This window comes from Lathamus discolor, chromosome W, assembly GCF_037157495.1.
Source record: "Lathamus discolor isolate bLatDis1 chromosome W, bLatDis1.hap1, whole genome shotgun sequence".
In the NCBI taxonomy this organism is placed as follows: domain Eukaryota; kingdom Metazoa; phylum Chordata; class Aves; order Psittaciformes; family Psittacidae; genus Lathamus; species Lathamus discolor.
The window spans coordinates 20914405-20926802 of NC_088908.1; the positions used below are offsets into that span (position 1 = coordinate 20914405).

The 12398-nt window shown below is 38.4% G+C and overlaps 1 protein-coding gene across 4 annotated transcripts in view; it reads left to right on the forward strand.

Moving 5' to 3' along the window:
* Positions 1-12398, forward strand: part of LOC136004505 (nipped-B-like protein) — a 198838-nt gene that overhangs the window by 75810 nt on the left and 110630 nt on the right. For 3 of the 4 annotated variants that reach the window (XM_065661044.1, XM_065661046.1, XM_065661045.1), the window contains exon 9: positions 8690-9322. The exons of the other annotated variant lie outside the window; for it this stretch is intronic. In XM_065661044.1, the coding sequence (XP_065517116.1) occupies positions 8690-9322 (633 nt within the window). The remainder of the gene's footprint in view (positions 1-8689; positions 9323-12398) is intronic. 4 annotated transcript variants of the gene reach the window in all.

The following is a 12398-nucleotide window of genomic DNA, read 5'->3' on the forward strand; positions in this document are numbered from 1 at the left end:
TCTGTTACATGAAAAGTTATTAATGACAAATATTTTGCACTAATATTCTTGAGTGCTCTGGAAAGCTACACTTGTTCACCTATATTCTGTTCATCAATTTTTACCAAGAACAACTGATACTCTCAACACAGTTTTGCAGTAGGATGTACTGCAATCTTTGCAGTATTTTTGTCTAGATCATACTTCCTGAGTTTGTTAGTGAAATTGTTATGAGGGAGCTGTATAGAAAGCCATGCTAAATCCAGGCATGGCACTCAGTTCTCCTTAATCCATAAGACAGATTTACAGAATAAAATTATTTTGATTTGATGATAGTTATTCATTAAAAAAATCACCTTGGACTACAATCTCTTTGCTATTATCTCAGTCCTTATAGAGAAATTGTTTTTCTTGTATGTACTTAAATCACACAGACTGTACATAATACTCTGTGCAGTCTTTTACCAACCTTTTGAATGGATTATTTGGTTTCCCTTTTTGAATATGCTGTAGGCACAAATTTTCAAGATAATTATTATAAATTCTGAGATAGATTTAACCAGCATTCCAGGGTGAATTTATCTGATTCCATTTTCATGAAAACACTCAATTTATGTGAAGGTGGTAAATAGGATTGTATTAAATAAAGCAAACAAAAAAAAATAGACTTTTCCATTTACATATTGTAACTTATATTTGGCAGTAGTGTGTGAAGTTCCTCAGGATCTGTCATCACCAGGTTCTCAACTTTTTCCAACACATATCAGTATGAGTTCAGTATGGGTATTGTAGTCTTCTCCTCCAGCTTCTGCCTTCAAGAACTTATTTACAGAATAATTACTCAGATGTGAAGTCTAATAATCCACATGTAGAAAATATGCCTTTATTAAAGCCTCTCTTTCAAAAGATTTTTTCAGTAAAATTTCTGGAATGCTGTATCCAGTTTTGCTGAACAACAGTTTGGTATCCGCTTGAATAATGTTCCTTGAGTCACAAGAGTCATTTTGCTATGGATTTAAAAAGGCATAGCAATTGAATGTTCCTGATGTTTCTGTCCAGTGTGTTATGAACCAGGTATTAGCCATCAGTCTTCATTTGTTCACTCATAGGGTTTTTTCCAGATTTCAAGTATAGGGAACAATACTTCTGGCAAAAGAGCCCGTAGGATAGGTAAAAGACTTTCTATCAGCATCTGGGAACCTTTACCTGCAAGGGATTTAAAGGAATGTGGAGATACTGTTTTGAGTGACATTTTTGAAGTTATTGTTGTGCAAGTGGAAAGCTAATACTTTAAAATTCTTTACAATTTGTGAATCCTAAGTTCCTGGTAATCTTAATAGTTGGATTTTAACTATGTGGATCATAACAAAGATTGTGATCAGTGGTGGGACTTCGGTGAATCAGCTTTAAAAGGTGAGTGGTCTCTGAAGAGGCTCAGAGATGATCAGAGAAATTATTGTGAACGTTTAAATAAGATGTGAATAGAATAGAATATTTCTGTTGGAAGTGACCCCTACAATGGTCATCTAGTCCAACTGCCTGACCACTTCAAGGCTGACCAAAAGTTAAAGCATGTTATTAAGGGCATTGTTCAAATGCCTCTTCAACACCAACAGGCTTGGGGTATTGACCATCTCTCTAGGAAGCCTGTTCCAGTGTTTGACCAACCCCTCAAGAAAGAAATGCTTCCTTATGTCCAGTCTTAATCTCCCCGACACACCTTTGAAACATTCCCACACATCCTGTCACTGGATACCAGGGAGAAGAACTCAGCACCTCCCTCTCTACTTCCTCTCCTTAGGAAGCTAGCAATGAGGTTGCCCCTCAGCCTCCTTCTCTCCAAACTAGACAGTCCCAGAGTCCTTAGCCACTACTCATAGGACATGCCTTCCAGCCCTTTTACCACCTTTGTTGCCCTGGATGTATTCAGGGACCTTAACATCCTTAAATTGTGGGGCCCAGAACTGCACGCAGTACTCGAGGTGAGGGTGCACCAGTGCTAAATAGAGTGAGCTAGTCACCTCTTTTCACCAGTTGGTTATACTGTTTGATGCACCCCAGGATGCAGTTTGCCCTCTTGGCTGCCAGGGCACACTGCTTGCTCATATTGAGCCTGCTGTCAACCATCACCCCCAGATCCCTCTCTTCAGGGCTGCTCTCAAGCCAGTCCTCTCCCAAGTTATATTTGTGTCTGGTGTTACTCTGTCCCAGCTGCAGAAATGGGTATTTGGATTTGTTAAATTTCGTGCCATTAATGATTGCCTAATGCTCCAGTATATCTAGATCTCTCTGCAAGGCCTCTTGTTAACAGCACCTCCCAATTTGGTATCATCAGCAAACTTGCTAATGGTGCATTCAACTCCTGCCTCCAGATCACTGATAAACATGACCAGAACTGGCCCTGGGATTGAGACCTGAGGAACACTGCTGGTGACTAGTCGCCAGCCAGATGTAGCTGCCTTGTAAATTGGAATAACCTTGGCTAATTTCCAGTCAGGGGGACCTTCCCAGACTCCCAAGAGCTTTGGTAGATGATTGAGAGGGGTTCTGCTGTAACATCCACTACCTCCTTCAGTGTTCTGGGATGAATTCCATCAGGCCTCATGGACTTGCGAACATTCAGCTGATACATATTGGTCCCTTACAAATTCAGTGTCCACAAATGGAAAGTCACTGCTCCTGCAGTTGTGGTCCTCTGACTCAGAGGAACCAGGCAGCCCAAGGTCTATCAGTATTATAAAAGTCTGATGCAAAAAAGGGATTGAATGCCTCTGTTTTTTCTTCATTCCTATTTGTCAGGTGGCCATCTTCAACAAGTATTGGTTCAAAGTGTTCTGGACAGAGCCTTGGGCAACATGGTCTAGTGTGAGGCATCCCTGTCCATGGGGGGGGTGGGGGTGGGGGTGTGGAACTAGATGATCTTAAGGTCCTTTCCAACCCTAAGCATTCTATGAGTAGCATACTTAAAAAAGCCTTTCTTCTTCTCTGACACAACTCTGTCCAGTTTCAACTCTAGTTCAGTTTGGCCTTTGATTTCTTCTCCCTGCATATGTGAACCACAGCTCTGTAAACTTCCTGTGTAGACTGACCTCGCTTCCAGAGGTCATACCATTTTTTTTTTTCTCCTAAGTTCCATGAGGAGTTCCCCATTCAGCTACCCCGGTCTTCTGCTCAGCTTGCTTGACTTTTGACGCAATGGGATTGCCTGCTCCTGTGCTTTTAAAAGGTGGTTCTTAAAAACTGACCAGCACTCATGGATCCCTAAACCCTCAAAAGCAGATTCCCAGGGGACACAGCTAAGTAGCTTCCTGAAGAGCTTCAAGTTTGCTCTCTTAAAATCCAGGGTAGCAACTCTGCTTTCCTTTTTTCTCATTACGCTGAAAATTTTAAACTTGACCATTTTGTGTTCACTGTGACCAAGACAGCCACCTGCCATCACATCTCCTATGAGTCCTCCTCTATTCACAAAGAACAAGTCTAGGAGAACATCTTTCCTAGTTCACTCCCTGAGTACTTGTGACAAAAAGTTGTCTTCTACAAACTTCAGTGATTGCCCAAACTTGCCCATCAGAGCAGTATGGTATTCCCAACTGATGTCTGGGAATTTGAAAACTTCCATAGGGACAAAGGCTACTGATCTAGGATTTTTTCCTAAATTGCCTGTAGCACAACTCATTAGTGCTGCCATCCTGGCTGGGAGATCGATAGTAGGCACCCACTGTGATGTCTCCTTTGTTTTCCATCCCTCTAATCCTCACCCAGAGGCTCTCAACCACATCATCCCTAACTGTAAGGGCTGTGCAGTCAAAGAAGTCTTATATATAGTGCAACAACCTCCACCTCTCCTGCCCTGCCTATCCCTCCTGAACAGCCTTTTGGCCCTCTGTCCCAGCACTCCAGTTGTCAGACTCATTTCACCACATCTCCCTAATACCAATGGCATCATAACTCTAGGAACAGATTAAGGCTTCCAGTTCATCCTGTTTGCTTCTCATACTGCTTGTGTTGGCGTACAAGCATTTCAGATGTGCTCATGAAACCTTCTGTGCTCTTAGGAGCAGCATAAATGTTCACACTAGCATTGCCATTCTCAGGGGGTGCCATGCCAACCCTTGGTTTACCTTCAGCTCTCCTGATGTTATCCCTTCCCCCATTGTTTCTAATTTAAAGCCCCCTCAGTCAGTCTTGCCAGCCTATAAGCAAAGTGGTGTTTCCCCCATTGGGACAGGTGGATCCCATTAGGACCCAGCATACCTTGTGTTTAAAAGACTCTTTCATGGTCATAAACCCCAAAGTTCTGTCAGAGGCACTAGTCCTGGAGACAGGTATTGATGTCTTCAGCTTATCAGTTTCTTCTGAAGTTTCTCCCCATTAATGGGAGGATTGAGGAAAACACTACCTGTGCTCCTGAACTTTTTAGCATTCTTTCCAGGGCCCTTAAATATTTTGATTGATCTTAGACTTTTTCTTGCAGTATCATTAGTACCCACATGAAAGAGCAGGAGTAGGTAATAGTCTAAAGGCTGTACTAAGTTTGTCAGTCATCCCTGATTCGGACCCTAGGGAGGCAGGAAACTTCTCTGAAAAAAGACAGTGTGGTTTGCAAATGGGTGCTTCTGTTCCCTCAGGAGGGAATCACCGACGACCATAACTTGCCATTGTTTCTTCTCAACACTAGACTTAATGCAGTTATTTTTGCAAGAGGTTGGTTGACCTGACTTTGGCGAGACTACTTGCATAGGTTCTTCCACTTCTGTCTTATCGTATACTTTGTCTACCATACCCAGGACCTCATACCTATTCTGTAAACATACCTGAGAGGGTAAGGAAGGTTTTCTCTTATAGCTCCGTGCAGAGTACTGTAGCATAACTAGAAAGTGTGGAAACAGAAACTGTAAGATTTAGATGTCAGTGATGTGTGCAATCTCCTGGACAGAAGCTTATTTGTTTACTACCCAAGTCACTGAGCAAGTGATGCTATTCCATGGTAAAAAAGCAAGAAGTGTTTTTGAAACTACATTTTTAAGAAGGCTAAGTTACTGTCAATGTAATGCGTGTTATAGTTGCTCACGTTATAAAAGATAAATCAGTTAAGAGTCACAGGAAAGAAAAGTGTTTGCAAGATTTGTAGTAGATAAAACTTCTTCCATACTTAGTGCCATCTACCACTAGGAATCAGTAGGATAAACCAATTAGTACAGAGAACTGGTCTCAGGATTTTCATGGCTGGTCAGAATGACTGTTACTGAAAGATGATGGAGGTAGTGTTGATGGTGTTCTCTGTAGAGACCTTATTTTCTATGACGTTACCTGCTTTGCAGCTATGTTTGGCATTATGCGGCTGGATGGCCGCATTCAAAGAGTTGCGGTCAGTGACTCAATGTCCGGCTGGAGACCAGTAACAAGTGGTGTCCCTCAGGGATCGGTGCTGGGACCGGTCTTGTTCAATGTCTTTGTCGGTGACATGGACAGTGGGATTGAGTGCGCCCTCAGCAAGTTTGCTGATGACACCAAGATGTGTGGTTCGGTTAATAAGCTGGAGGGAAGGAATGCCATCCAGAGGGACCTTGACATGCTTATGAGGTGGGCTGATGCCAACCTTATGAAGTTTAACCATGCCAAGTGCAAGGTCCTACACCTGGGTCTGAGCAATCCCAGGCACAGCTACAGATTGGGTGGAGAAGAGATTCAGAGCAGAAAGCAGAAATTCTTTACTGTTAGGGTAGTGAGGCCCTGGAAAGGGTTGCCCAGGGAGGTTGTGAATTCTCCTTCCCTGGTGGTGTTCAAGACCAGGTTGGACGAAGCCTTGGGTGACGTGGTTTAGTGTGAGGTGTCCCTGCCCATGGCAGGGGGGTTGGAACTAGATGATCTTAAGGTCCTTTCCAACCCTAACTATTCTATGATTCTATTCTATCTGGATAGCCATCAGTATTTCCTGTTCAGTAATGATACAATGACCTTCCCAATTCAGTGGAGAATCTGGTTTTATCTCACAAGTTTTACATATTCTTGCCATATAGAAGGAGTTTGGACAAAGTTCTTTTACTGATAATATAGAAGATCAACTACAGAAAGTCAGTTATTTTTTCCTCAATTACTAGATGGCCATAGATTTAGACTCAATATCTGCCTACATATATCTCTGTTCTAAAAGAACATTCTGAAATTTGGTTCATTTCCAAAGGTAATATCTGAAGATCAATGTATGATCCATACAAATGGATCCATATACAAATGTATGATCCATAAAAACATTTATTCTGTTATCAGCAAGTCTTGTAAGAGCTTTGTTCTCAGACATATAATGGCTCAAGCCTTCTCCCATAGGAAATATTTCAGACTGACTTCAACAGTAATAGGCACAACTCTCTCTGTAATGGGTGATGTTTTGTCTGAAGTCTAAGTATCCAACAGAATATGGTACATGTTCAATGTGTACCTGTTCAAATCTGTTAGTGTTTGTGATAGAATGAAACTGTTGGAGAATGCTTCCTCTTTTTCAGTTTCTTTTCACCTCAATATTTAGGTATTTTAGTTTGTAAGCCCCTTTGTTGCCAGAGGCTTAACCATCATTAGACATCTTGGAAATATGTGAAGTTATTGCCAGAACATGTACTCTTAAAATGCTGCTTATAGGCCTTACTATCAACACCTTTCAGGAATTTCCTTCAGGAGGAAGTTACTTTCAAATACCTGCCTAGAAGAGGAAAAACTATTGTTTTTTCATTTACTGGATTCCAAGTATGTTTGATGGAATGCACTGCAATCCTGACTTCCACAAGTCTACCCAAAGATAAAAAACCCCACCTTATCTGTTGGTGCAGTGGGATTTTTCTTTTTTTTCAGCATGAGAAATAATGAATGCAACAGTCTTGTCAAATTTACTTAAAAGTTTAGGACAAGGGAGAATCAAATCTGTGTCCTATTTGAATTGTAACTGTGAAAAATGATAAATGTTCCATTGTTGCAACTTCAGAAATATTCATTTAAGACAAAATTAAAGAGTAAGATGTCAGTAAGATCTCTGAAAATTTTGAACTGCCTCTAATATTTGTAGAAATAAAAATGCAGCTTGTATTTTCAGTGAGTAGTAGTCATTGCCTTTAAATTAGTAGCTAGCAGTTTCTGCTATACATTACACTGAGATAGTCTCATAAATTATTGTCAAAAGAGACAGTATTTAGAAGTGTGTGTGTGGAGGGGGCATCACAAGAATAGGCAAGTGAGAGGTCTTCCTAGGGTGTAGCCAGGTCTTCAGTACTAATGATTGACTGTGGTGTGTAATTTGAGGGGGGAAATGGAGTAGTGAAAAGATCTTGAGAATGAGGATGAGTCAAAACAGGGCTTCCCAACATTGTGGATTTTATTGGCATAATATAGAGTTGTTGCTGATGGTCAGAAAATGGCAAGATATGCCCATTTTATATGTTGCTCTACATACAGAGTTTACAGGACTTCTTACAGAATATACCAGGGAGAGAAAATAAGTATAGCAGTCTGTGCAAAGAAGTCATCAGTAAAGGCACACCTTTCATGTGAATTGAAGCTTTGTTAGAGGTATCCATTCTTATTTTCATCTACAGGTTAGTACATTGCTTGATGATTCTTGATCTTTCTTAAAATATGATAGAAAATTAAGCTTCAGAATAAAGCTGCTTTCTTGTTTAGTGGTGTATCTTAAATGAAGCACATGGGGACTTATATTCCAATTAGTTTTTGAGTGTTGTTAGAAGTATCGACCTATGATGACCTAAACTAGAATGACTAATAATAATCTCAGTCACTGCTTTCTGAAGATCAGTATTCCCCAGTGGATGAATGGGATCGAATAAATGTTTGCTTTGTTTAACAAGAAGAGGCTGGCCTTATTGGTCCAGTCAATAGGCTTTTTTTTTTTTTTTCTTTCTCTCTCACAACAGTGTTTCTTTTTAAGCCAGAAGTTATAGCTTAAAATTATAATTGGAACAGATTGAAAAGCTTTTCTTTTTTTAGAAGCTTTTTCTGGGCTAACAGTTATGGGGAGCTGGTTTAATTTGAGGAACAAAAAAATTTCATGTGAATAATTGGAGAATGTTTTAAAAATTTCTCTAGATATACACAAAGCCTGAAATGGATTAATGTAGAAGTAAAAATTCCTACATTTAAAAATAAAAAAGAGGGAATATAAGGCAGGGAGTGATAGAAAAGTGGTTTAGATACAAGTAGTGTTTTTTAGATAGCAGTGAGTGGGGGAGGTTAGAATGAGCTTGCTTAAAATAAAGAAAAAAAAGTTGTGTGGCTGAAATGATTAATGCCTATACACTGATCATTAAGTCTTTATCATTGAATCTTTATTAATAATCTTTTTGAGATTTCCTTTTTCTGTAATAAACTTGCTTTCATTGACTATTTTCTTATAGTTGATACTCTGAACCTGCGGGTACTTTTTTTATTTATTCTTTTTTGGTGGTGGGGTTTTTGTTCCATTTTCTTTGAAATGATCCCTTCTCTACTTTCAGTGAATGGCTAGAATTCCTAGGAAATACACTGCAACTATCTGGATTGCATCTTGATCTAGGAATGATGTGCTTCCTACCAATCTCACTTAGACCTTTTGTGAACACAGATATATGTACATATACATATTAAAATTATGTAGGTTATATTTAGTGTGTTTATATATAAACATGAAACAACATAACTGTTCAGTTTTTCTGAATTATTATTCTAGGATCAAGACAACATTTAATCCAACAATCTCAGCCTCAACCTTATTCATCACCTAGAGATGTTCCCCCAGACATATTGTTAGATTCTCCAGAAAGAAAGCAAAAGAAACAAAAGAAAATGAAGTTAGGCAAGGATGAAAAAGACCAGACTGAAAAAGCTGCAATGTATGATATTATTAGTTCTCCTTCCAAGGACTCCACTAAGCTTACATTAAGACTCTCTCGTGTAAGATCTTCGGATATGGACCAACAGGATGGTATGCTTTCTGGTTTGGAAAACAGCTGTGTGTCAGAGGGTGATATTCCTTTTAATGTGCAGTACCCAGGACAGACTTCTAAAACACCCGTTACTCCACAGGATATTAACCGCCCACTAAATGATGCTCAGTGTTTGCCACAGCATGAACAGACAGCATTCCTTCAGGTGCAACAAGTGCCTGTTTTACAACAGAACGCTTCAGTTGCTGCAAAACAACCTCAAACTCCTGTGGTACAGACACAGCAACATGTTTCGCAACAAGGAACTGTAACGTCATATGATGAAGTAGAGTTGGATGCATTGGCTGAAATTGAGCGAATAGAACGCGAATCAGCTATTGAAAGGGAGCGATTTTCAAAAGAAGTACAAGATAAAGGTAAAAGGATTGTGTGTGTGTATACACTATATATATTATATAAATATATATGCATATAATCCCCATATATAAAAAAAAAACCTTCCTGTCATTGTCACATAGTTCAATTTTGTTTACTCAGCGTAGGTGGTTCTGTGCCGTTCATCTCCATTCCACTCCAACAGTGAACTGTAATCTCTTGCATGCATTTTTTTTTTTTTTAACTATCTGGTATTCTTTATTTGGGATCTTAATGGCTGGAAAGTGAAGTTCTGCTTCAGAATTCTTTTTAAGCTACTTTTTTTTGAACCATGAGAATGAATGAAGTACAATTGACATTATAGTTTCTAAAATCCTAGCAGTACCGTAAGTAAAAATTTGTAATACATTTTGGTAGTTGAATTATTAATTAATTCTATGCTGCATAATTTAAGAAAATACAGGAAAACACTTTTATACCATTTCTATTCATAACCCAGTTTGAATCTAATATGAAGGAGGTGTTAGACTCAAATCAAATCTGTTCTTTTAAAGGCACTGTAATGATTACATAATATATACTACTATATTGTCTTCAATGTTTGTTCAACTGGGTATTCATTATTATGTAGGCATGACAGGCTTTAGAGAACTAACATATACCCATATGGGCTAGCACAGAACCAAATGAGCCTCTGAAGTATTTGCTCTTCACTTCAGTAGCTGTACTGGTTGTCTGAACCGATTTTCATTGAATTTATCTTCTTTGATTTTCTTTCTCTTTTTTTTTTATCCTATTTTTTTTCTAGTCTTTCTTTTTTCTTCAGAAATATCGAAAGTGGATGCAAAACGCACATGTAAATTTTGAAGATGAGATATGGTTTATAAAGTAGATAGTGATAGCTTAACTTAAGTATTTTTTCAGAAGCTTACTCTGCACTGTGTTTAACTTAAGAGAAAAAAAATAGCATAATGCTAATTTATTAGATCATTCTCCAAGAAAAATCTTGCAGAGTGAAAAACAGCACATATTTGGAAGTTCATAGGTGAAAATAGTTGAAGTTGGACATACTTGTGCAGAGGCAACTGAATTTACATACAGTTTGGGTCTTTAACCAGCAGAGAGCACAAGTTCAAGCATTTTTATTCCCCCCCCCCCCCAAAGATGCCTGGAGGGAATGTGTGTGAGAGAGAGAGTTTGTTTTGTTTGTGTGTAAATATTCTTTTTGCAATTACTAAAAGGATTACTTTATTAGATATTTCTTATTTGGTAACTAAATCAAGTTTTGTTAGAAGACACTGTGAATATGCTGGGAAAATAGGTGCTCATCTCAAAAGAGATCTCTACTGCCTTTAATTTTGATTTAATGAAGTGGTGGAATTTGTTACTTTGCTTACATCTCTTCTACTAATTTAAAATTTATTTATGGAGAGCTTGTGGTTTGTCTCCTACTACTTAAAACGCTACTTTTACATCCCCACACTGAGTATATTCTCCATCATATTTTAGCTGCAAAACATCTAAAAAAATGCAGTGTATTTTTGATGGTGCACAGCAGCCTTCAAACAGACTAAAACACTCATTCTCTTTTGTTCTGACTTTCAGGAGATGTTGAATATTAGTTGTGAAGTTTGTTTACCATAATTACATAGCCAAGGGCAGACTCCGATTTGTTTCCTTTGGGGAAAGGAGTGATTTTTATGGAATGTGATCTCTCCCCTTCACTACTGCTCAATAACCATCTTACCAAATAAGGATTCTAACCTTACGCTTCCCTTCTGCCTGCATCCTCTGCCAGGTCTCATTTCTTCCTGAGTTCCTACAATTGCTATAGATCAGGTGCAAGAATTGCCTTATATTGGGTCAAATGATCACCATTTATTCACTGGTGATAAGTTGCCCCTATGCTAGACAGCAGCTCTTTTCACTTTGGCTGCTGAGCTTTCAGCCATGAATGAATAGTATTGAGTAGAAGGATTTTTAGTAGTTTTGGGACATGTTTCCTGAAATGTTGTTACCTTGGAGAAATAGGATTCTTATTTTTTGGTAATGCTTTTGCTGTTGCTTGTAAGTTTCTACTATGTCTACAATTTGATACACTCCAGGATTGTTCTAGTTATAGCAATTTGGTTTGGTGGAAGCTTCCTCTGTTATTCCTATGGGAATATGTCTGTTAGAAATATATCCGGTAACTCCTAAATTTGTCATTAATTTTTGTGAAGTTGCTTACTGTATTTATGCAAAAGCCTGGCATTTATGCATTTTAGTACATACACTGTAACTTCAGTTCACATTATGTCAAGAAAATAGTATAATTGTAGCCTGTACTGAGTCTAATTAAAACAGAAATGTATAGTGCTAGCTGATACTGTACATAGCAAGCATCCATCTAGAGACCTTACTCTAGATGCTAGCGCATACTAAAGTCTAGGAAAATCTTTGCTGCTTTTGTACTTGAGGCTTGGGAATACATATTACAGTCACACTACACTTTCTGTGTAGGCACGCATTGTTGTCTTCCATAAATTATTTTGAGTTGAATTGTATTCACAAGTTCTGATAGAAGTGGCCACTTCTGTCCTTTTTTGTTGGTTTTTTTTTTTTGTTTTTTTTTTGGGGGGGTTTGTTTGTGGGGTTTTTTTTGTTTGTTTTATAGACATAAAATCTCTAAAGTACTATGCTTCATCAGAGGTTTTCAGATGCCTTTTTTTTAACAGTAAGGCTTTTGTTAGGTATGACATGTGACATGTTCTTTCTGAGGGAAACCATTAGTGGGAACCATTAGTGTGGTGAAACTTGTTTATTCTAAAGGAGAGGAGAAAATGGTTTTTGGGGATGTTTTTATACAACTACTGCACTTACCTATGGCAATGCTGAGGTTTTTTTGCTTTTATTTTTTTGTTTTTTTTTCAACATTGAGGTTCTTTTAGAATGTTTGGTACATGTGGGACATGTAGATTAGAATCCTTTGGAAATTATAGTATTTTCAGTAATTCCTAATTCTAATTAAAATATTAAAATATTTAACTTCCACCAAACAAAGTTTCTCAAAGTAGGAGGCAGTCTCTGTTTCGCAGGTAGAACACAGGTCTTTGCAAAAGTGCCACCTTCTTTGAA